Below are 25571 nucleotides of genomic sequence, written 5' to 3'. Positions count from 1 at the left end.
CTTTGGTAGCTCGAGGAGAAAACTGTGGCTACCCAGGCTCAAATGAATTGAATTTAACCTAACAGGTCACAATTTTAATCAGTGACACTCGAAATTGTTTTGTTATCCTGATCAGAAAAAAGTGATACTTGTAAAACCAAATTCAGGTTTTCCCCTTTTTCTATAGAGTAGATACCAATGTCATCATTATTATAGATGAAGTGTTTGATCCTTGAAATCCATCTGTTGTGACACTTTATCCATCTAAAACCTACTCAAAATAGTAGTTTCCTCATTTTTTTCTGTAATCATTCCATACTTGTAAGAAATGGTCTTGCTTTTCTGACTCTTTTCCCTGTTTTACTTGCTGCAGTGCTTGGGACTGCAAGTATTTTTCCTTTGGTTGCTCATGAAAACAAGATGTGTTTCAGTAGGATTTCCTAGTGAACAAGATTTTACATGAATGAAGAAATAAATGTTTGATGTAAAGGCTTTCACTGATTCCCAAAGGCACGGGCCATACAAATTCCCTTACAGCACACATTTCTGTCTCTTTTGCATAGTCAAAACTATTTCAAAAAGATGAAATTTTAAATATTTTATTAACTGCTGAGAGTTCTACCTTCTTGCTGTGATCATTTTCAAGGCAAGTCAAACCAGTACCTCCTTTCTCTGAGCATTAAGCAGCTTTTATTATTATTGTCTGCACTGGAAAGGTCAATTCTTTCACCTTGGGGAGGTGATTTAGGAGGGGGAAAAGGAGTCAAATGAGCTACCAAGCCCAAGGTAGAAGTTTGTAACACATTTATAATTTTAATATCAGGGCTGAGAGATAATGATACAAGAGAACTTTTTTCCTTGTTGCAGGATAATGCAAATTCCCATCAGGTACCTTTGAGGTATGGTTTTATAGACTCTGTCTTTTCCATTATCAGGTATCTCAGTGTCATGACCACTCCATTGGACTGCACAGCATCTATATTATTACTAGCATTGATTGCTCATAAAAAATAGGGTTTATAATTAGGAGAGCATAAAGTTACTACCTGGAAGAGTGGATAAGGAGAAAATGAAATGAAAAAGTCACTTAATCTTAGTACTGCAGTTCTGCAGTTCTGCAAAGTACCATTTATTTTTCTCCTTATATAACTGAGTTCTGTGTTGATAACAAGCTACTGAGTTAATAAATCTGTGGCAGCTATTGAGACTTCTCTTTTAATAACAGAGCTAATGAAGGAGCATTAAGGAAAGGAAAAATAGATTCTGCAGGGTTTATTCCCATCTTGGTACTATGCTGAGTGCAGGAAGACTTGAGCAAGGCATTGTTTTTATAGCAAAATCCATCTGTTTCTTGCATGGTCACCATTGCATTCCAGGATTATGTGTACTAAAAAGGAACTGTTGATTTGATTCCTCAGCATTTAATTTTATATTTACTTCATTTTCATTTGATCCAGCTAGGTAAAAGGTGAAGAGTATTATGTGATATAAAAATCTGCTTTGTTTCCCATTTTCACTGCTCTGAGAAAGTTCCTTTCAGCAGACTGAGAGGCCACTTCTAAGGTCATGTGTTCATTTTTGAGATAGATTATAATGTCTGTAGTGGGTGTGCCCTGCTTTTAAAAGAAATGGACTCCTAAGATTAAAGTGAGAAATAAATTTCTCTTCCCTGTAGGTGGGGTTACCCAGTTACTGACTGGTGCACACAGAACCTATGATCATGTTTTCTAGTCATGTTTGCATGTTTCCAAGTACACCTGAGCCTTTGGGCAATGATTTTTTATTTCGCTTCAACTACCTTTAACTTACTCTTGTTTTCCCTCTCCATGCTCCCATAATAAAAGGAATACTTTTACCATCTATTGATGTTATAGTTAATTTTATGCCAGAGTACTCAGTCATGTTTATGAGCCAGACTTGCTTTGTGTTGTATTCAATATGGTCTGTTACATAAAAAGTAAATACAGATGTTAGAGATAACTGAATGTGCATGTGGAAAGTGATAAAAATTTAGTGTTTTTTCAAAATTCTTGCTCATGTAACTGAAAAGCCAGCCTGATCCAGTTTCATATCTAATATCAAACCCTGTGTTTTAACATAACACATATGTATTAAGAAAATACTTTGATATTACCTGAAGAAGGAAGTTCTAGTTTTTTAACAATTTTGGTTTGTGTTTTTTTGTTTTCCTAAAGTCCCGGCCCAGCTTTGCAATTACAGAAGCTGAGCTGTCACTTGCAGAAAATGTTTGTCTCTACCACGATGGAAATAAAAACTGAAAAGAGAGAATGAAAAAAAATATCTAGAACCAAAACAAAAACCAAACAAAAAAAATCAACAGTTCTTAGACTCTTTTAATGTTTTTAACCTGTAGAGTTGATGGGCTTGAAACTAGCAGCACTTGAAGGCCACTGAGAGCAGGTATCACTCCACTATTTACTCCTGGAGGAGCAGCAGCACATTGGAGTTGATGACTTCCCTTCTTTCGAGCTTTAATTGCCAGTGCTTAGTGACACTGCAACCAGTGGAGAGATTTATTCCTGTGCAAAACAGATTGACTTAGGGTAATTTGAATACTTTATGCATGGCTGGATTCATTAGGAAAAGGACGCAAGGCAGAACTATAAAAAGAACTAATAATCTTGCTAAAGGAGCCGTTAATTCCCCATAGCATTGGGGACACTTCCACTGGGCAGGGGAAGGAGAGGCTGATTTTGCAGTCTCCACGGGCAGCCTCTGTTCTCTGTCCAGAAACAGATCACAGAGATGAATTCCTTTGTCTTACTGAATTGCCTGGCCCATTTCTGGCTTTGCTGGATTGAAGCGTGGCTGAGTTTGGAGGGGACCTCTGGAGGTCACCTTGGTCACCCACTGTGCCCAGCCTGGTTCCTTGGAGTTTGTCCAGGACTGGGATGGAGTATCTCTGAAGATGGAGACTGCAGCACGTTCTGGGGCAATGCCCAGAGCCCTGCAGAGTCAGGAGGAGTTTCCTGCTGGTCACGGTTGTGCCTGTGTTGTGCCTGTTGCCAACTGGACACCACTGGACAGAGCCTGGCTGCAGCCTCTTGGCACCATCCCTGCAGGTGTTCACAGCCACTGCTGGATCATAGCTCTGTCCCTGCTCCAGCCTTGCCCCGGCACTCAAGTTCACCCAAAGAAACAGTTCAAAGACTGTTTGTACCCCTAGACGTGTTGTGGACCTGAGGTCTGTGGCCAGCCCCCCGCATGGCACTGCCGGGTGGGCTGGGCAGGCAGGGGGAGCTGAATCTTTGGGAAAAGCTGAGGAAACCTAGTGCCTGCAGTGTACCTGGCAGGTGTTTTGCTTGAGAAGTGACTCAGATGCCTTAGGATTTCAGCTTTTATATATTTCACATATCTGTAATCCTGCGGTTCTTCAGTGTATAACTCTAAACTCCACACACAGTGTTTGCTGCTGCTTTCTCATTTTGGTCAGACACAATTCCTCTCCAGGCTTGGGAATCAAGGACACCTCAATGCCTCAGGCCCTGAGAGAGGTAAACAAAAGTGAGTTGGGGGGGAGCAAACTTGGGGTGAATGACTTCATTACCTGAAGCTGTAATTGGAAGATGAACCCCCAATATGCAAATGAAACTTATAAAATTGTGAAAGCCTGTGACCCCATGGCCAGTTTCTTGGATGCAGACCCTGGGGGCCTTTGTCTGCCCAAAATATACCTGAAGGCCCTTCAATAAATAGAACTGCTTTTTATTCCCTTAAGTTTGTCTGGCCTCTGTTTTTAGGTAGCCCCAAAAGGCATCAATTTCTTTATGATATTCTAGCCCAGAGTAAAAGTCCCAGCCCTCTTTTGGGACATCCTAATGCTGCAGCAGTGTAGGGACAGAAGTGATGCAGAGCAGCACCTGAATGGGACGTGAGGGAACAGGCCAAATCAAAACAAACCAAAAAATTTTGCATGGCAAGAACTCATTGTCAGAAAGAAAGATGCAAACCTGCAGAGCACTAAAAGGGGGTTATTCTTCTGCTCCTTTTTGTGTGTGTGTGTGTGTGTGTGTGTGTGTATATTCATGGCTTTAAAATTTTATGGCATTTAGGAGTGTGGCTAGTACTTGGTGATTGTTTTCCTGTGATAGAGATGTATTTATTATTCATTGCAATAATTACTGTGTAATATTTTATACTAAAAGTTGTTCACGTTGCACCATCAGGAAATGCTTAGGAAGTAGCTGATTTAACTGTTCTATTTTTAACTCTGTACCAAATTATAGTGAGAGGTGTTTGGGCTTTTATACTTGGAGTATCTACCACATTTTCACCACGGCACTGGTCAGTGCATTGTCATGAAACTTGAAATGTATTTTTCCAGAGATTCTGTGCATAAAATGTATAAAATTTGAAAGATTTTTACCCAGAATTTTATTTATTATGTGCTGTTTCCAAGGGGATCATGCTTCAAGATTCTCCTAATGCTTTTATCATCCAGCTTCTCTGATCAAGAAAGCAATTTATTGCTGATTGCAGAACTCTTGAACTCAGTCTGGCAGCTGCAGTGTGAAACTTCTCTGATCCAGTCTCCTACTTACTTATTTACATATCATTCAGAATTATTTTCAAGGCTGTTTGAAAACCTCTTGACATTGCATTATCCATGTTTCAAATCTTGTGGTGATTTGTTTTTTTCCTCTTTTTTTGTTACAGATAACAAACGAGTAACTTTGGAAAGGTCTCGTTCTCGACACAATGGAGCAATTGCAGCTGTATGATTCTTCTGATGCCAAAGAATTAATGAATTGTTTTATTTACAATGAAGTGGATGAGCTTTGGGAAGTGTTTATCATCCAAATTGGCAGTGGTCATAAAGGAATACTGGTATTGATTAAATGAGACAGTGTAAAAATATGTAATTTTAAAGCTGTTGCTAAAAAAATCCATATACTGTATCTTATTACCCCAACTACCAAGATATGTAAACAGTGTTAAACAGTAGGGTATATATCTTATTTTCTTATGTTCTTTCTCTTTTTTTCCACCCCTTTTTGTTTAAGCTGGCAACTCAACATGAAAGGAGTTCTAGGGGATTTCTAGATTATATTTTATATGGGTAAGAAAATACAGTTCTGTTGAAAGAGTACAGCTGTGGATTCCATTTGCAGTTCTGATTTGAACATGAAAGGAAAAATAATAAAATTGTACATTGATAAATTCAGAGATGAGCTGGTCTACATTATCAGAATCTTTTTTGTAACCATAAAAAAGCAACACATAGCCCCAGTCAGGTTGCTGAAAACCTTATCTCAGTGTAAAGCCTGGTGGATTCAGCTGTTTTAGCTGCCAGTAGGATACACCACATATCTATACTTTCCGTGTTATGATGATGTGTAGTTACTTATCACTGCTAAAGAGAAAAAAAATAAATAAAACAGAGCATAGGATTTTTCCTAAATGATATCAAGGGGAGAATATGTTTTTAACTGTATCTAAGGAGGGATTTTTCTAATTGTGCACTTGTATATTCTTTATAAAGATATTTGGAGGAAAGTATGATTGTCCTATTTTGATGATGCTCAAATACCTGTGTGTAAGTTTTCAGAGACAAGCTACATGGTGAAGTTTTTCAGAACTGCCTCTGAGTTTTTCCTCTGTTTCTCAGGTAAAATATGCAGCAGGGTCTCCACTAGTGGATTTTAGTGCTGAGAGTTTAGCAGCTACCAACACATTTCCTACCTGGAGCACTGCCCAGCAGTGGCCAAGTCAGATTTTTGGGAAGCTTCTCCTATTCCCCTTGGTGGCCAGGCCCTTGCACTGCAGTTCCTCAGCTGCCACTTCCTGGGGAGCCACTGTCCCCTTTGTCCCCAGGAGAGTGTCCAGACTGGCTGGGGTCAGGCCAGCTGCCCCATCCTGCTCACTGAAGGTCCGTTGCTTACCTGGATGGGATGGAGGATTTGAAGTGGAATTCCAGTGGAACTACTGCATAAGTTGCTGAGCTATGATATTTTTAAAGAATCAGGATGCTCTGTAGTAGCTGGCACTTGTTCTCAGATTATTAATGCTTATCACTGATTGATGAAATTATTGTGGATGCTTTTATTGCCTGGTGTTATGGGGAGCTTGGGGTTTTTTTAGTGTCTATAAAGCCTGTTTGAAAGGTGAGGTGTCACGTGGTTTCTGTGCACAAACTGCATGCTCTGGAGGGACTTTGCTCCTGGGGCAGTGGATCTTTGCACTACTGCTTGAGCCAAGCATCTTTGTACAGTAAATTCTTTTTGCTTCTCTTGTGAGATTCTGATAAAACTATCAGACTAGTTTGGGGATAGATTCTCACAATTACAAACTACATTATTGTAAGAAAAGATAGAAAGCTGTTTTTCAATCTAGTATTGCATTTTTTTTTTTTTTTTTTTTCAAAACTTGTCTTCAAAGAATGCAGGGGGTTTGCCCATAGCTCTAAACATAGGAATACCACTGAAGCCTAGTGAAATGCTTGCTGTCAACTAAATACTCTCTCTAACCTGTTTAGGGGTTTTAGTAACAAGCTGAAGAGTCATATGGTACTTTAGCAAGGAAGGAAAAAAATAAAAAAAATTAAAAAATTAAAAAAAAAAAAAAAAAGCAAAAGCATGCAACAGGATTTTGTCTCCTTGTTTATCAGTAAGAGCTAAAAATAATTCTATCCTTTTTGTGCAAGGTCAACATCAGCCTTGTATTGACGCATTGCTTCTTTAAATGGAACTATTAAATTTACAGGTATAAAAATGTGCTTAAGGTACAAAGCCAGTTCAAAGGACTAGGTTCATAATGTCTATATAAATCAATAGTGTCTTGGAATTCAGATTTTGAAATTAGCATTTTGCTGGGATTTACAAGTATTGGTATAATCTTTACATGTGAAAACTCAAAAGCTCTCCACAGAATCTTTATAAGACAGCAGTAATTATTAGTGCACAGGTTTTTAATTTCCATGGGTTATATAATTTTTTTTTTTTTTTTGAAAGCTCTGTGAAAGCTGACTACAGATTTTCAAGAACCAAATCTTAGGAAAAAAAGGCAAATCCAAAATAACAACATCATCTGATGCTTCTATTTTACTACTATTTTTTTCATATTTGAAACATTTATATAATTTAATGGACATATCTGTTAGAACAAAAGTGTCTTTCAAAGGAAAACTAGTTTAGGAGATAATTTATGTAAATATAGGGTGCTCGTATTTATGAAGTCTAAAATATTTTCTGAAATTGATGCTGGTCACTTTGTCTTTTGATAGTTTTTCAGTCTATATTAAATTGCAGATATTTTTAATGTTTTTATTATTGATCTAATTTTCAGAGGTGTCACATGTTTATCTAGAAGTGTAGAAGAGTAGCACCTTTTTCAGAAATGCACTTGCCTTATTTTCTAATTTTGAAAAAGTGAAATATATCAGTTAAATTATATTTGTATTCAAAGTAATCCCAGAAAGAAAATCACTGGAGGGTTCATACATAAATTTCTTGCTAATTATGTTTCACTCTCTGTCCTCTGAGACATGACGTTAACAATATACCAGCAAATCTGTTTGCATTCACATTTTACTAGTTACAAGTACTGAGAGAGTTTTGGGGTTTTTTTAATGATGTTACACTGTTTACATTTCTTAGTTTATTTAAGAGGAAGATGATTTTACCTTTGCGATGAATCGAACTCAACCTCCAAATGTCATGGGAATGAAATGTTTCAATCATGTACAAATATACGTATCTGTAGCTGAACTGCTGGCTGTACAGATCAGAAATGGGGAGGCACTGGGCTCCTTTAAATCCAGTTTTATGCAGTTTACTAAGAGAACAAGTGCAACACAGTCTGTCATGTATGTTTGTCTGTGATTCAATGGGGATCCTTTCCCAGCACACCAGTGGTGTTTGGGTTAATCAAATTATTTGGCTAAAACCAAAACAGAATCATTGCCTCAGGGGGCACTGGCAAACAGCTCCAGGGAGTGTTCCCAGGAATATTGTCATTTGTTCTGGTTTTAGCTGACTGTGGTCAATGTGAGAAATGTGATCTAAAATGATCTGTTCTTCTTGGGAACTGAGATACAAGAGCATTCCCATAGCTCCCTTCTGTAATATGCAAATAATCATTAATATCTGTATATTTTTGCATTTTTGTGTGTGGTATATGTACTACCTCAGACAAATGCTGTAAAAAAACATAATATTTTCATGGTTTCTATCCAAGCCACAATTCATTAGTAACCTACTTTAAATTCGTCCCACAGTACACCAAACTCTTGAGAATCTGGCTGAGTTTTAGGCTTGGCTCTGGAAACCCTCCCATAGCTTTTGTTAAGGAAACTTTGCAGCATTCAGCTTTTGCATCCCTCAGGCAAGCCCTGCTTTGATGGGTGCCTTTAGTCCTTCCTACCCTGAGAATGATCTAGCTAGTAAATATTTCAAGCTGGTAATAGTTCTGTGGGAGCAAACTTGCCTGTGTATGTAAATGGCTTATTTTCCATTCAGCAAAGGCTTTGGCTGAGTTCTACTTTGCTGTTTGCCTTCCAAGTGCTGCAAGGTCGGGCAGGACAAGTGCTGAGCAGTGTCCAGCCCACTTCTGATGTGCCATACTGTATTTGCAAGTTTAAACTCATTTTTAAATAAGTATCGTAAGAAACCTCTTCTTCTGCAGTGTCTCCACACACGCCCATGCATGCGCACGAAATGTAAATAAAAAATAATTAAAAAAAAAAAGGAATCAATCAAAGCAGATGCAGCCAAACGCCTCAGCTTCAAGTGTCTCCAGGTCTCATAGTGCTGCTTTTGTGCTCCAGGGAGGAAATTGTGTGAGCCTGTGCATCCTGCAGTCCTGCAAGCACCCACTGATGTCACTGGGAGAGTGGGAAAGGAGAAGGACTTGTTCTTGGAGTGCTTTTAGCACTGTTTGAGGTGATACATATGCCACAGAATGTGAACAATAACCTATTACAGTTCAGTCTGCTATCATGCACCATTTGATTTCCCTTTTGGAAGTTATAGGACTCCTGATGCCAAAAAAAAAAAAAAAAAATTAAAAAAAAAAAAAAAAAAAAAAGGTGACAAAACTCATGCATTTCTATTTTTTAAACAGCTCTGTGTTTGTATGTAATGTTGAAAATAGGAATTTGATGAAATCACAGCTTGGCCATTGTTTAACCATGTATTCTGAAAACGGTAATAAAGATATACATACCACGATTCTGGTAGATGCACCAATGTTTTACTTGATTATCATGATTATTTCCTATTGAGTACCATCACGTCAAAGCCTGGATTTGCTGTATAAAATTGTCATGCTGAAATTACATTCCAATAATGCTTACTGTCATTTTAAGGATTTTTGTCCTTTTTTTTAATCTGAGGTGTCAATTCTATTTGACTTGAATGTGGGGAACAAGGTGCCTTTTCCAATGAAGGAGAGCTTTAAAAACCAAATAATCCAAAAAGGTGTTAATTAAAAAAACCCAACATTAAATCATGGTGATACCATTTAATTTTTACAAAAATAACAATAAAAGGGAATCAATGAACAAATCCCCTGGGTCCATATTTATTTTAAGAGGCTAGATTTCAGTATAGAATTTTTAAACAGACATATAGTCAGACAGCTATGGCTGACATTTTCCAAATTATTTCATTCATTCCCAAAATGGTGTTATCAGAACACAAACTTGACAGACTCTTCCCTTCAAAACTTTTAATGATGTCACCAGAATAGACTGAACTGGATAACAATATAGAGAGATAGCACTGAATTTTACTCAAAATTCTAATATTCTAATTGGATATAACCCTAATGAATATGAGCAGCCATGTTGATATAACTCTCCTTAAGTAACTTTTTAAATGTGGAAAAGGTGCCCAGGGATAGTCAAAGGCACCATATATATTTATATATATATATATATATATAAAACATTCCCTCAAACCTTCTGCAAGTGCCTGCAGAAATATTAATTTTATATAAGCTTTAATTCTTGAAGCCTTAATAATTGTGGGGTTTTTTAAATAGTGCTAATATCGATTGTAGGAGTTTATTAAAATTGTCGTTGCTTTCCTTAACACCCTCTGCATGCTGATAGAGTATTTGTTGTTTATAACATTAATGTTCTCATCTCATAATTACCTAGACATAGCTGATTCCCTGCCTTTAAAAACTCATCATGTGAAACTTAAAAGTACACTTAATTGTGGTATCAGGTGGTTAAAAATTATTTCATAAATTCTTTTTCACAAAACTGGACATGGATTCTGTTTGGGAGAAAACATTTCCAAGGATCTCCAAGTTCGTGTGAATTTAACCAGACACAAAGTGTCTTTTGAATCACCCCCATAACGTTTGCACAGCAGGCACGTAACAACAGAGAGTAATCTGGTGTCATTCACAACAGCATAATGTAATTATTACTTCATTATGGCATTCCTCCTCAATCGGATGATATTTAAAGCACACACTGGTAGAAGAGAGCTCTCTCCACTTGAGGAGAGTGGGAGACAAGCATCTGACTTTTGAATAGTGAAGGATCAACAAAAGGGGGAAGCGGGATGCTGATAACCAGCTGTCAGTCTGAGCTCTCAATCATGCTGGCAAAAATATCCCAAGGAACTTCATGATTTACACATTTGGAAAGGTTGGAAAGCAGCATTTGGAATCACATATGAATGCCGGAAAGGACAGGAAGAAATAATGAGGAAGAATAGAATACATACAAAACTGTGTTACAAAGTGATTTCTGAAAGCTGGTGTTTCACAAAGTGATGAGAACACAGAAATGCCTCAGAGAGAAAACCTGGCTGGTGGCACAGAGAGGCAGAGCTAAGGAGGGGAGGGAGCAGGCTCAGGGCGTACGGTGAGTTTCACCATCCAACACAAGGTGTTGCTCAGCTCTCATCCAGCAGCCTGCTGGGGGAAGTGCCAGATTTTGTCCGTCAGGGGCACATCAGGTGCTGCACAGCCCCAGAGATGCCCTGGGGACGGCAGAGGGCAGGGGTTCACTCACTTGCTTAGCCAGAACTGCCTTCCAAATGTCTAAATTGCATTTTTCTGATAGTAACCGTTCTTGCCTGCTGAGGTTGGGTGGCCTGTCGTGACAGGTAAAAGAATTATTAAAGAAAGGCTTCATAAAATCAGGCCTGCTCTGCTAAATTGCCAAAGATAGCCTGTCACTTCTTCTAAGTATTTTGCAAGTTCCCATGTGAAAACAATCTAAGTGTGAAAACTCATTAGCACAACAGTCTATTCTGAGGGTGAAAAACAAATGCACCTGCAATAACAAGGGATTTGTCCCATGAGAATCAGTGAAGATTATATAAACAATCCAAGAATAGAGAGATTTGATGGACAAGTAGACTACCTTTTACTAACTAATAGAGTAATTGGCAAGAAACTATTAACCCATTAAAGCTGCACATGAGGTCTGTAAAAACTGTATAAAGTGGGTGAAAATAAAGAATTGGCTTTTCTGGGATGAAGAAAGTGGAAGCTTAGCAAATTTATTACAACAGTGGCCATCCTCAACACTGCACTGACAAAATTCAGTGCAAAGTTTCCCTGCAAAATTCAGACAAAAGTTCCCATCTTTAAAGTGGAGGGTTCTTTTCAGAGATCACCAAGGAACTGCCATAAGCTTAGAAAACAAGTTTCTCTAATGCATAACTTTACAATAGATAAAGCTGGAGTTAATTTAAAGGATGTTTCTTAACTATGAGGTGGAATTAAATACCTATTTTTTTTTAAATCTGGAATCAGAAGAAACTGCTTTGCCCCTGCAATAGTTCTGCACTCATTGCAAGACTTACATACATGCTGAAGTGCAGGGCTTAATGCTCTTTCCACTTGGAGTTCCTCCAGAATATGATGGTTTTAAACTGGAGTAGGCACAACTTACAAGAGGCGACAAGAGCATAACTGTCCTAAATAATTCAGCAGAAACTGTTTTGGGTGCTTCTGAGGGCTTTTTGCATCTGCCCTTGTGTTTTCCTCCTAAATCATTTCATTTTGGTAATCTGACTTTTACAACAGCAGCCATTTAAAGAAGCCCCAAATCACAGGCACTATAATAATCCCTTTTACACAAAGGAACAATTTAAAAAGGACAAACTTCATTTTTCTGGGTTTCAGTGAACTCTGTCAGGGAATTGTTGTCTTTTGCCATTCATTTGTGTTTGTCTTGAGCTCACCACGTATTTTGCCCTGCAAAATCTGAATTTTCCTGATTCCTGGATTTGGCAAAAGGCTGACACAGTAGATAAAAGGTCTCTTGAGCTATTCCCCTGTGTGGCTCAACAAGAGATTTGGACTTGCAGCTACTTATCTGTGAGCCACACAGGCTCTGAGGGTCAAGCTTAGCTTCCTGGGAGGCAAAATTTGAAATACCAAATGCAAAGAGAACCTGGAGGGCGACAAAAATTCATCTGTTGAACACCACCTCTGATGTCTTGGTCTGGTTGCACTGTTAGAAAATGTTGGCCTTTCAATAAAGCCTATTTATGCATATTATTAAGATATCTGATAGAAAAGTTATGCCAGGTTTAATTTTGGGTATTGCAAACTGCAAGGATTATTCACCACTCAGGTTTTTTGCTGGTGCTCGCTGATTTCCCCATGACTGGCTTTCAGTTTGAGCCAGACTGATGAACACTTGCAGTGAGGAGAAGTGCATTGATCAAGGTAGGTGGGAACTGGAGGAGATGAGCAGGGGAAGCCTTTAATGTAAATTCTTCTGTAAAGCAAAACTATATTTTCACATGTAGTTCCTTGTATAATCAAGGAAGCAAATTATATAAAGCAGATCTTTGATCGTGAAGATGTTTTCCACGCAAAGTATGCTACTTTTCCTACATTAATATCCTGTTTGCTCCTAATGAAGGCAGAGCCTGCAATTTTTGTTACAATCCAGTACCAACACAGTCATAATTTTCTTTCATTTTGATTTTCATCAGATTTCTTTCATGGGGGATCAGTTGCAGGTGCCTGAGTCTAGAGAGGAGCAGGTGTGAAAGGTCAGGTACAATCTGATGGCTGATGTAAACCAAAAGGTTTCTGTTGAACCTTAGATTCTTTTCACAGTGAAGCAAATTTTCCTTCCACTGTGTGTTTTGTCCAGTGTTCTTCCAGCTGGTTCATGCCTCTCCACACCATTTCAGGGGCCACCCTTTGCATAGCAGAAAATTGAATTTCTCAGTGAACATCTGCATTTTCCAACTGGAGAAGCAAGAAATGTCCAGCAGAACAGCTGGGAAATTTTCTAAAGACACAAAATTCAGCAAACTGAAGCAAAGAGGAGATCATCCCAGTTTTCATATCAGCAATCACTTCACTCCTGCAGGCAGGATTCACCCAAGGAAGCCCTGTGGGCCAGGATGTGCTGTTAAAACATTCTTCACTTTTCTCTGCTCCTTGGAAAATGGCTCTTAGCTGAGCTACCACCTGAACAATGTTCCCACTCTGCTGGATTCTCATCCATGCAACCTCCTGTGCTCCTTTTTCTACAAGCTGACACTCTTTTGCAATGTTTTTTTCTTCCCTACTCTCCAGAATCATTTTGTGACTGTGAGTTGGTCACAGTGGGGGGAGACAGTTTTATGGACAGTTTTATGCCTCTTGAGGAGGCAGCATTGACCAGGGGAAAGACTGACAGAAGTGTCATTGGTTTATTGATGCAGCATGCCAGGAAACGGAATATTGAGTCCTGAACGTGAGGATTTTTCCTTAGTGCAGGGTATATGTGTGTGGAGGGGTGAGGGGACGTGTGCTGCTCTGCCAGTGAGCAGTGGCAAGGACTGCACCCATCCCTGGTGCAAGGGTGAGAGAAGCAGAGGTTTCAGGAGGCATCTCTCATCCTGGCAAAATGTAAATACATCAATCTGTGATTGCCCAGCAGTGTGTGATGGGAATTATTATTTTGGCCCCAATTCATTATGACAGTGGTGGAATTAAAATCCAGTCTGGTTTTCTCTCCCCTACAGGATGCAACATCCTGCCTGGCTGAATGTCCTTCCCAGGAAAACCTTCAGAGAAATGAAGAAATCTCATTCTGCACCTCATTCTGCAGGTGGCAGAGTTCAATACATCTAAATCAACCATCTCTAGTTCACACCTGAAGCTGGGCCCAGCCTTCCTGCAGGACAACACCACAAATATCCATCACAGAGGCTGACTAAAGTCTTTTCCATATAGCTGGTAGCTGGTTGCAATTTAGAATGTGAGTTGCTATACTGAGATGCCGAAAACTGTAAACAGTATTTGCATTTTGTTATGCATGTTTTGCATAACTTTAAGGATGTTTTCTTTATCCCCAAGTGGGTCTGTTTAGAGCCTGTAATGTACTATGAAGTTCCAGGAACAGAAAAATTTGTTGAGCACAAACAGGCCAGCATCACAGCAGACGTAAGAGTGTTCAAGCAAAGAGTGTTTTGCACCAAAAATGTGTATATATTTGCATTTTTGATGCAAAAAGCTATTTAATCAGCACTGCAAAAGGAGCCCGTAACTGAGGCAGTGCAGGATTCTATGAAATTGAAAAGTTCTGTGTAATTTCTGAAAAACAAAATCTATTTTGCACAGCTCTAACTATAGCTAATATTTAAACCAATTTAATCATCAGAACATGATATCATAACATGGCAGAAGCACTCAGAGCTTCTTTATCATTGTAAGTTTTTCATGTCCCTAGCTCTCTGCAGTGTGCTTTTTTTAAACATTTTTTAATGAAACATTTATCCTATTTAATTGCTAGGAAAAGAAAAAATGCGCAGAAAGATTGAGATCTGAATTTTAAACACCCTCTTTTTAGGTGTGCTGGTTTTAGTTCCCAGTTTTAAGGGAGTTGCCCACAAGATTCCTCTGGAAGGCCAAAGTTGAAGTTTTAAATCCCAATCGCAGATGTGTCAGTTAAGGTGCCTGTTCTAGAGCTTGCTTTGGAATTGCACTCTGTGAATACTGCCCTGAGCTGATTAAGAATTCCAAAATTTTATTCATAAAATCCTGCCTTTTGAAAACACTGTTTTATGCAGAATGAGTTCTGTTTTCTAGGACTTGGGAGTCACCATAAATTGGTCCTCTGAGTTGGATGCTCCCTGGAAAAGGAAGTGACCTCCATCCCAAAGCAGCTTTTAATCCAAGTTAATTGTTACTAACAACTGTTAATTCTTTCTTATGCAAAAAAAAAAATATATATATATATATTTCTTATATGATAATTATATATAAGTATATTTTATCATTGTATATAATGTAATTTATTTCTCATGCAATCCTCCTTGCTCATGTTGATTCGCTTTTATTTTCGTGAACAAGTGCCTCCTCTATCAAAATTCCACCACACATTCAGTCTTATCAGACTGATTGGACAATGCAAATTAAACAATGACTTTATATCCAGTGTCAAGTCCATCTCCCTGAGCTGAGCAGCTGAAGTAGGGGTGTGGAAACTGGCCAGGACTCCTCATGCAGGTGGGTGATTACCAGTTGTCTCTACTGGCTGACACAAAGGATTTCTTGCTTGGTCTTAGAAAAAGGGGGAAAGAAAAATCTCAAATTTTTGAAACTGTGTTTATAAAGAACCCTGGATTTCAATATAGGATCAGAGGAAACGTAATTTTGTCAGTAGTGTAGTTGATCGTTTTTCTATTTTGCACTGACATTATTAAAATAAAAGTAGATCCTTTCTTTCACAAAGTAAGAGAGAACTACTTTTTCCTTCTATAAGCAGAATATCTTGTGTCAAAGGCTTAAGATATTTTGTAAATACTATAACTGTGTTAATACATTTTGAATTCTGTGCTATGATTGCAGCATTTCTAGACAATGTCATTAGCCTGAACAGGGAATCTCAGTCAAATGTCAGAATCTTGTCTGTAAGGTATTTCCACTCTTAAGTGTAGTGCAGAATGTCACTGTCATTCCAATTAGTGCAGCTGATTGGTACTAAATTTGTTTTATTTGACATACTGCAGTATTTTGCTTCAAGCCAGACATTTTGTACAACGTACAGAAACACCACATAATAACAACAGACATTAAGGCTAGTGGCAGACAGGACCTCTAAGAATTGTCAAAGAAATCAACTTTCTCATTTTTGCTGTGTTTCAGCTCTATTTGTTGCAGCAATACTGACAGATATTTTAGGACAATACAGAGATGGAAACCACACCAATTCACATTCATGTGACCCTGGTTTTCTGGGCAGTAATATTAATTTACTTTGCCACGTAAGGACACTCATGTTTAACACTACACTCATTTGTCATTGTACATTTTTGCCTAGGAAATTGAGAGGATAAAATTTAAAGTAAGATTCTTAATGTTAGTCCCCCTCTTCTCAAGTGGCTTCTGAACTGGGTTTGTAAGGCTTTGAAATCCTACGGGTGGAGCGGTTCTCCTTCCCTGCAGGGACTATCAGTTTATGAGCCAAATTCACCCTGGAGTCACAGGATCACAGAATATTCTCAGTGGGAAGGGACCCACAAAGATCAATTCCAGCTCCATGGTCACCCCAGGAATCCCTGAGAGAATTGTTCAAATGCTGGGAGGGAAACATTTGGAGAAGTGTCAGTCCCTGGGATGAGAGGCATTTGCAAGGGATTCCCTTCGTCCAAGGATGAGGGTGCAGAGAGAGGGCCCTGAGCTCTGGGCAGGTGATGTTTGCCCTGACCTGCACCTTCTCCTGTCTGCCATGCAGGGTCTTCAGCCTTCTGTCTGATGGTGGTCAAATCCTCAGTGCCCGAATATGCCTTGGGTGTCCTTGGGGAAGATATTCAGGGAAGAATTTGAGAACCCCGTGGTTTGCAGAGACACCTGCAAGCTCGTTTGCAGTTTTGCAAGATGTTAAAGTGTGAATGGACTGGAGCCTGAGCTGCTCTGCTGTCTGCCATTACTGGCGGTGCAAATCAAACAAGGCATTGGGGAAGGAATGGCAGAAGAGGAGGAGCCTTCCATCCACGCTGCCTGTTTTTGTATAAATAGACCTTCTTCTGTCTGCCTGTCAGTCAAACATCCTCCACTAGAATCACATCAGGAACATTTATGCATGCCTAACTTAACATTTTACCTTGCTACAGTGCACTTGTATTGAAAAACAGGGCTCAGCTCATCCATTTGAAGTTGGTGGGTGCAGTGATAGCAGGAGAGAACAATTGCTGAACCAAAGAAACTCCTCACATAGGTAAACACAGCTTTTCTTCCCACATTAACCCAGCAGTGTAATTACACTGATAATGGGACAACTGTCAGATTTTCATCTGCATGACAGATTCCTTGGGATCCCTTTCAGGCACAAACCTGGGTATCATTTCCATTACAGGGAGCCAGCAAGCGTCAGGAATTCCTTGGTAACGGAAAATGTTCTGGAATAGAATGATAGCAGTTTGAAGGACATGAGAAAAGGAGGGCATTACATACTGAGAATATTTATATAGAAGTATTTGTAAAAATAATCCCAGAAAAAGCACCTGTCTATGTCTTGAATGTCACAAGAGGAAATTTTCAGAAGATACATTGCAATCTCTTTAAATGATTCCTGGTATATTATTTATTACACTGGCATTTGGGAAACTATTATTTTTGTTTTCGCTTCTTGTGGCTTTTAAAGCATGATGGTACTACCCACATTTTCAATCAATAACATGACATTCTCGGGCATCATTTCTCTGGGATCGAGTGATGGCCAGAATTTCAACCATCATATTGAAATATCAGCACAGGACTGTTCGGTCAAGTGAAGCAACACTTCCCTTTTCTCAAATGTGCAAACCAAACTACCTAAAACAGATCGATCCTTTAGGGGATTTGGCTCAAATCAGGACCCAGAAATGTTCCCATAATTCAAAATTAGAGCTAATGAATTCCTGAAAAGAACAGAAAAAGACCTTACAAGCTGCAGAGCTTTTCTCTCCCCATGAAAGTGTACAATTATTCCTGCCATATTTGTTGCTAGCAACTAAAAGTAACTGTTGCTAGCAACTAAAAGTAACTAGCAAATTGAAAGGGGGAAAGCAATATTCTCAGTCTGCAAAGGACAGGACAGACCTGAAAAGATTTCTAGGCACTTTTAAGTGCACAGAAGAGGCTTTCCCATGATAGAAGTCTGGCATGTCTGAGCCTTGCTCTCAGGCACGGCTGAATCAGTGCAGCAGTGGCACCAGTACCACACGCTGCAAGAGCAGCCAGGGGCTGGGCTCCCGTGCTGCAGCTGTGCTCCTGGTGCTTTCAGAGTTTTTTGTTTGCACTCCATTTCACCAGGGTGAGGTTGGTCAGAGGCCAGGAGCTGGGGAGCACTGGGGGATATTTGCACAGTGCACTGTAGCTGCTGCTACGAGGGAAATATAAAATTGTTTAATGGTGCCAGGAGGCTCCAGTGAAAGGGAGAAATCCAAGGCAGACAAGTAATCATCCCTCTGGGAGAAGCAAGAGTTCCCTGCCCAGTGGAACCCAGGAATACGAGGGTCATGGCTTCTGTTGGCCCCTCCAACCATGAGGGATATGAACTGGAAGAACCAGCAGGAGCACAGGGAGATTAAAACAAACAAAACCCTTCTTCATGCAGCTGTTGCACAGCTTTTAATGGAAGTGATATGTGGATGGAGCAGAGCTGCACCAGGAGCTGCTGTAATAGGGGTAATATATCCTGTAGATAAACATAACAAAATGTCCTACAGAAAGCATGCACGATCCTCTGGGATTTTATGGTATAGCTTTATGGACTTTTCAAATGAATATGTATTAAATCTAGCATATTAAATGTATGTCTAATTACTTGTATTTTTAGTGGCTGTTGACAGAATTTATCCCAGCAGCTCTATTTACTCATGTATGAGAGAAGAGACTCTATTATCTACTGCTTGCAAAGTCTACATCTGTTTTTGTTCCATTCTGCTGCCATGTAGCTTTAGCACTGTGAGCAGGAGTTACTTCATTCTGTCAGAACACATAATCATCCCAGGTTAATTCAGAACTTCCCTTCTTTCTTCCAGCATTACCCTTTTACATCCATTGCTTCCTTTGTTTTGGGTCACTGGGCCAGGTTTTCTGTCTTGTTATCAGAGTTTTACAGTTCACAGTCTGAAACCCCTCCAGTTCTTAACAGATGTTGCAGGCAGGAGATATTTAACCACCGGTGCTGCACAGGTAAACAGAGCCCTCGTGGCAGAAGGTGAAGAATTGTGTTCCCAAATAGAAATGACACAGTGAGATGTTTTACTAAGGCTCATCTAACAGTTATCTGAGGTTTAGAAAATCTACAGTGTCCCTTGCCATTGTTTGCCTCCAGTTGTCCCTGGGATTTCAGTCCCACTGCCTTTAGGGGCTCTAAGCAGATCACCAAATAACTAATACTGCTCTAAATACTGCACTGGGCAGAATTGTGTATCAGGCTCTCCTGTTCATCAGTCTGAATAGAATTATGGTGACAATAAAGTCCTGACCTTTTGGTCTAATACAGACTTTATCCAACTGGGATATCACCCACATTAGTCAATAGAAAATGGTGAAGAGGAGGGTGTATATTAAATTCCTTGTAAGCTGAGGAGCCTAATCCTGGTTTCAGGTTTTATATCTTAGGTGAGAATCTTAGAGTTGAATTGCTGCATCATATGTCTCAATAATTATCACTATATTCTCTTAATACACATCTAAAAAAAGAAGAATTTCTGCTTCCTGCTATCTCCTTTCATATAACTTGTGGCCCTATCATTTTCTCAGGCTGGGAAAATAATCTTCCCAGAAGCAGGAGGTAGCATTATCCTAGCTCTGTGTTAACATTCCTCAGAGTACTACAGGCTCATGCTCATGTTTCCCACTCCATGGAATATATTTATTCAACACCTTTTCTTTTTTTTTTTTCCTTGCTGCAAAATGTACAGACAATCCTTTCAACTGCTGAACTGCTGTATTACAAGAGGCCCCAACCAACTGCTTTTACTCTGGCAAGCTGCTGTGCTTGCTGAGTTTCCTGCAGAGCATGATAATGCATGTAAAGCATGGCCAGGAAAAGCCCACTGGGAAGTGCTGCATCCGAGGAACACGCAGCGGAATGGGTTTGGATGTGATGCCTGTGCTGAGCCTCTGAGCCCAGAAAGAGGCAGTCTTGAGTGTGAGTTCCTTGTGAGGATGAGGAAAAGTAGAATTTTACTTGCTGCAGACACCCCAGTGATCACCCGTGGTTTTGAAGGTAAATAAAATAAAAGTTTGAATTTAAGTATATGAACAAAGAAATTTAATTTCTGCTGGTGGTATTGGTTCAGTCAGAGAAAACAAAACTGATCTCAGAGTGGCAGTGCTGTGTTTGCTCTATAAATAATCTGGAAGTGTTCAAGACCAAGTTGGATAAGGATTTAAGCAGCCTGGAGTAGTGGTAGGTGGCTGTGTCCATGAAAGGGGGGTTGGATTAGGAGATCTTTAAGGTCCCAGCCAACCCCACCCTTTCATGACTGCAGGAATTTCAAATCTTGGGCATCTACTCTGGCATCTTTCATGTTTTCATTTATGGGAATAATGTGAAATTTAACTACATTTCTTGAAGCTGAGCTTGGTCTCCTCTTTTCCTGATTTTTATCATAGCATCTCCAGAAAAAGGATGGAGGAAAAAGAAGAAAGGATTTACTGTTTGTCCTGAGCTCTCTGAGTAGAGGAGAGCAGCCACAGCAGGGCCCTGCTTTGCTCACTGTCCATTTTCCATTTCTGTGTCTATTGTTCCATTAAATCTTTAATGCAAAAGCTTCATATGCTTATCTGCTTGATTAAGTATACACTATCTTTCATCTTCATCATTAGACTGACTGTAATTACACCAAATTGAATGCATGACCTCTAAGTGTTTGCCCCAGTAAGTTACTAGACAAGGACTGGTTATACTTTAATCCACTTCCATCAAAGTTACAAAGATTTAGTTCCCCCAATATAGAGACTGCAATTCACATCAGAAAAAGGTGCTGATAATTGCCATTTATTACCTGCAATACAAATCATGTCTGAATCTTCTGTCTGTGTTGGCATGAAAGATAACCACTACTCACTACAGGGAAAGGTGGTGACCCACCAGCTAATGAAACTTCAAAACAAAGCCAACAAAAACGATTGACTTTCAAAGTCAGCCAAATAAACAAGAAAAATAAAATGGTAAATACTTTATATATTTTCGAGGATTAACACTAATTAGGTTTTTTGGGTTTTATTTGCTCTTGTTAATTCAGTCTTGCAGAATAGGCTTATCTAAACCCAAACATTTTTGTGGGAAACTGTATCATGTTGAGAAAGCTTAAAAATATAGGCAACCCCTCATATTATTCAAATAGAGAGCTCTTCTACTTCCGCTTCTGTCAGATTACAAGTCTCAGATAGACCTGCCTGTCTCCTGGATGAAGTCAGACAGCCCTGCTCCTGTGGAATCAGCCCCCAGTCTTGACAGGCTGTGGTATTAGTGCAGGAAAACCCAGCTCTGCTTTGTTTGTCTGGAAGGAAATGGAGTCAGACCCTGTTTGTTTTTAGCACCACAAATAGGAATAAATGTCACTCCAACCACTTCTCAGGTAAATGGCTACATCTGTATTTAACATTTTGACCTAGATGTAATTGGCTCCAATCAATCACTAATTACTTTCAATTTAAACATACATGAGAACTAGTAAATGCTGTTCTTTCAAATATTTCTCAGATAGAGCAGCTTTTATTGGGATTATTCCACAAGAAGCTGTAGTGGCACAGGTCAGTGTTTAAGCTACTTTTCAGGAAAACAAAATAATTAAAGTGTATTGTCTTTATCTGGAAACTACTTCTATGAGCTGTTACAAAAGTTTTGTTTGCTGCATGACAATTTACTACTTTAGTTCCTAACTTGCATCAGTCGGCACATAATGAGATCAAGTGAGAGCTCAGCCTTAAGCTGTCTGTCTGTCAGCATATTATCTGTTCTGCCATGGAATAGGAGTTAGCAGAGCAGCTTGGATAAATCAGCTTTTGCAGTTGTCATTTCGTGCTATGTGGGGACTTTAAGGTAGAAATACATTGTCTAGATTAGGCATGGATTGATAGCTGTGCTCTCCAGAAATGATGAAGCAATATCAGAGATGATCATTATCCACAGAGGCAGCTTCTTCCAGCCAGTCACTGCTTCATCTTCCATGGGAATAAGTTTTCTCCATCTCCTTCCAAAGAGCTGAGCTTGTGTGAGAAGCAGTGAAAAATTCCATCTGTGAGTGCCTTTGTACCAAGCTGAGCAGCTGCTGGAACAGAATCCCTGAAAGCTCTGCAGTGGCTGGACACAGTTCCTCACCAGCTTTAAGGGAACAAGAAATCAGATTTCATTCAGCAGGAAGTAGAAGGAAAGGGTATAAGTAAAAAAGAAGATAATAAAATCCAGTCTCTGCAAAGGAGAGTGAGATGTTGAACATGGCACAGGACTGGAGCAAAGGTTAGACCTGGAATGTAAAATGTTGTATAAATCCCAGCCTCAGTTTCAACCCCAGTGCATATCAGAGCAAACTGAGGCTGCTGTAATTTAAATGGTGGCAGTCCCACACAGTGGAGTGTGGAGACCTCTCATTTTCCATGGCTGGCTGTGGCAGGAGCACTGCCTGGCTCAGGAACCCACCAGGTAACACTGAGCAGGAATCCTGTGAGCCGTGGTGTGTGGGCTCTCCTCTGAATTTCTATGCCTTTTCTATTACAACACTTCACTCCTCGTAGAAAAGACACAGAAAAAAAATTTTAAAAAATGTATTTCTCTTAACTTTAAAGGTATTTCACATTGGCACTCTCTGGTTTATCTTGATCCCTCAGACCAGAACTTGTATTGTCTCCCTTTCCAGCTGCCCTGCCTTTGAACCTATCTGTATGAAGAGCTGGAGTTTAAGAAATTCTATTCTTTTGACCTCTTAGTGAAGACAACAAAGACCACTGATGAGTTTGTCTGCAGTGAAACATGCTGATGGTGAGAATGTATTAGATTATTAAAGCTGTGTGTATTTTATTATACCAATAATTACATGGAAGTCTGCACCCACCTCTTCATATTCTGTTTTCACACCTCTGGGACCCAGAAATGCTGGATGGGCACAGTCCCTCTTCTTTAGAGCACTGGCTCAGGTAAAAACGATTCTTACACACAGAGCAGCGACTCCAAGAAAAATCTGATTTCATAGCTGTCCATAAGAATCCTTTGATTTGAAAATGCTGGTTTTCCATATGAGATAACTGAAGTATGAATATTTCCACCATGATAAAAGATGAATCAGCTTTCCCCGGGAGCATCTCCCAGACCCGTTGCAGTCTGTCAATCCAGGGCTCTGCTAAGCTGAGCCTGCCATTCCTGCCAAAGTCTGATCTGGTTCTGAGATGTGGCATGTGGGCACTGAGATTAAACCTTCTAAACTTATCACTTACGAATTAAGATGGGATTGAACATCAGAGGCATCAAAGTGTTTTTTGCCCATATCACAAACTGAAGAGATTTTTATAGTATTCTGACGAGGCACAAATATAAGAATCAAATCAGGCAAAAATTGTAAAGAGATAAAGCAAGAAACGAAATCAAATGCTGTAGAAGCTGAAACTTGAAGTGCAGAGATTTGATAGGAGCCTCTTTTGTACTTGTGTAAGAATGAAATAAATACTATCTGGCAGTATGTGTGGCAGTGAGCTGAGAAAAATAGAGAAGGTGCTCTCTATCTCAGGATGATAAGATTCCTGACCCCATTTCTTCAAATGCTTGTTGTTCACAGTCTGGGATCTATTGTTATTTTTGTAATGCAGATGTGAATCAGGTAAAAGTCTTACTTCAATTCATTACTACATTTTCAGGGCTCATCTGAGAGCACGTTGGAAAGCTGAACTCCCATCTGAAGGCCTCAATATTGCAGATCCTTCCCCAGGTGTCAGGATTTAAATGCAGCTAAACACTGTTGGCTTTAACACCAAGTAAATGGAAAGACTTCTGACCCCAGTCACCACCCTCATGCTGCTATTGGACTTGATGTGGTCCTCACAGAATTCTTTCTGGCATGTCTACAGAAGCAGAGCCTGCTTTATACCTTGCAGTTTGAAGTAGGATTTTTTTGTTTGTTTACCTAATTTCCACCAAGCCTATGAGAGGAAGGAAACATATGGCTGCTATATATAGGAATTATTTTTCTCCAAATAAAGTGCAGCTACCTGTGGACTCAACAAAGCAGCTGTTTAAAGATCACACTAATTTTTGAACAAGGAAAACAAAACGTGATTTCAGGATCTTTGTGCAAGTCAGCAGCATCTGTGTTTAATACAGCAATCAGGCAGCACTTTGCTTTTGCAAAAGCATAGGATTCAGTGTATACCTTTGGGATTTCAAACTAATCAAATTAAAGATCAAGCCAGGGACTGATGCTTTAAAGATGGACGTTGATGTGATTTTTTTTTAATACAATGCTGTTAGAGTTGGGAGTGAGACACACTCCCTTGTCATGGTCCTTTTTTTACAAAATAAGTGACATTGAAACAATGTTCAGACATTGCTGAGTAGACTCTTTCAGCAGTTTGAGGGGATTTGTCAAACTATTGCATTTACCTCTCTGGCAATCAATCAGTAAGCTTGGATGATCCAAAGGACGAACTTCAGCAATGACCACTTTTGCAACTGCATATTCAGATGCAAAACTAAATAAGTGCCAGCACACAGTAAAAATGGATATGGTTTATATAGGAATGGCAGAGATAGCATGTGCATGCTAATTATTTTAATTTTCATGCACTTGTGCTGCATTTTCCCATTCCCACCCTACTGAAGATGGTCATAATGCCATTGTGGTGTAGATGAGAAAATGGACAAATAAAAAGAAGAGTTGAAATATTCTTCAGTTACAGAATCAAGTTTATCAGTTTAGTAGCAGGTTTTGTATTAAATGTTCTTTTTATTTGCTTGTTGCTAAACAGCATTTCAATATTGTGAAAGATTATGAGTTGGGAAAAGCAAGGCATTCTTTACACCCTTTCTATACTGCTAGAACATTACTGCAAATAAATCAGAGAATTCTCTTGGCTGGTATTTGGTTTAAGGCTTTTTCTTTCAAGTGAAAGAAACATCTTAAGCAAGCTGCTTGCCATCTACAGAAGAGTTTGTAATATGTAAAGGTTACATTGAAAATAAATAAAACTTCAGATGCAAACTCATTCAGGCTGTGATTTTTCTTCTCAGAGCACCCCAGCCCCTCGCTGTGCATTCCAATATGCAGCCCAAAAATGTGTTTATTTCCCAGCCTAGTGCTGGGGGTCATTTCCAGCCCAGACCTGGAGAGGGATTGTTCAGAACTCTTGAAACTCCTAAGAAAAAAATTACTATTTTGGTCATGCTAAGACTTTTGCCTCTCCCCCTTCCCATCTGTTTTTAAATGTCTGGATGCTCAAATATCCCTGTGGGAAGGTGCTGAAGGAGCTGCTCATCATTGTGTGGTGACGCAGAGGAACAAATGTCTGGGGAAGGCTGGCTCTGGCACCTCCAGACACCAGGGCAGGGACATTTCTGAAAGGTTTGGATTCCTCATTCTTTGCTGGTTCCCAAGCACAGCTCCAGCTTCTGAAGGCTTTGCTTTAGAATGCAGTTTTAATGAATAGAGTTTAGCACAAGCTTTATATTT

At 39.5% G+C, this 25571-nt stretch overlaps 1 protein-coding gene and 2 long non-coding RNA genes across 3 annotated transcripts in view; 2 read left to right on the top strand and 1 right to left on the bottom strand.

Moving 5' to 3' along the window:
- The window catches only part of DIAPH2 (diaphanous related formin 2), a 170964-nt gene extending 161797 nt beyond the window's left edge, over nt 1-9167 (top strand). Inside the window, exon 28 of the mRNA XM_063423750.1 lies at nt 4657-9167. Coding sequence (XP_063279820.1) covers nt 4657-4721 — 65 coding nt within the window. The 3' untranslated portion in view covers nt 4722-9167. The remainder of the gene's footprint in view (nt 1-4656) is intronic.
- Nucleotides 9168-15938: 6771 nt separating this feature from the next.
- Nucleotides 15939-17886, bottom strand: LOC134563625 (uncharacterized). The gene is made up of 3 exons (XR_010083400.1): nt 17843-17886; nt 17251-17315; nt 15939-16713 (listed from the first exon to the last, which is right to left on the bottom strand). It is a non-coding gene; the product is annotated as an uncharacterized LOC134563625 (long non-coding RNA).
- Nucleotides 17887-19305: 1419 nt separating this feature from the next.
- Nucleotides 19306-25010, top strand: LOC134564652 (uncharacterized). Its single transcript, XR_010083599.1, has 3 exons — nt 19306-20137; nt 22773-22894; nt 23764-25010. It is a non-coding gene; the product is annotated as an uncharacterized LOC134564652 (long non-coding RNA).
- The last annotated feature ends 561 nt before the right edge of the window (nt 25011-25571 follow it).

This window comes from Prinia subflava, chromosome Z, assembly GCF_021018805.1.
Source record: "Prinia subflava isolate CZ2003 ecotype Zambia chromosome Z, Cam_Psub_1.2, whole genome shotgun sequence".
Lineage (NCBI taxonomy): Eukaryota > Metazoa > Chordata > Aves > Passeriformes > Cisticolidae > Prinia > Prinia subflava.
The sequence above is the reverse complement of the archived record's forward strand: the minus strand, read 5'-3'. Positions and strand labels throughout refer to the sequence as shown.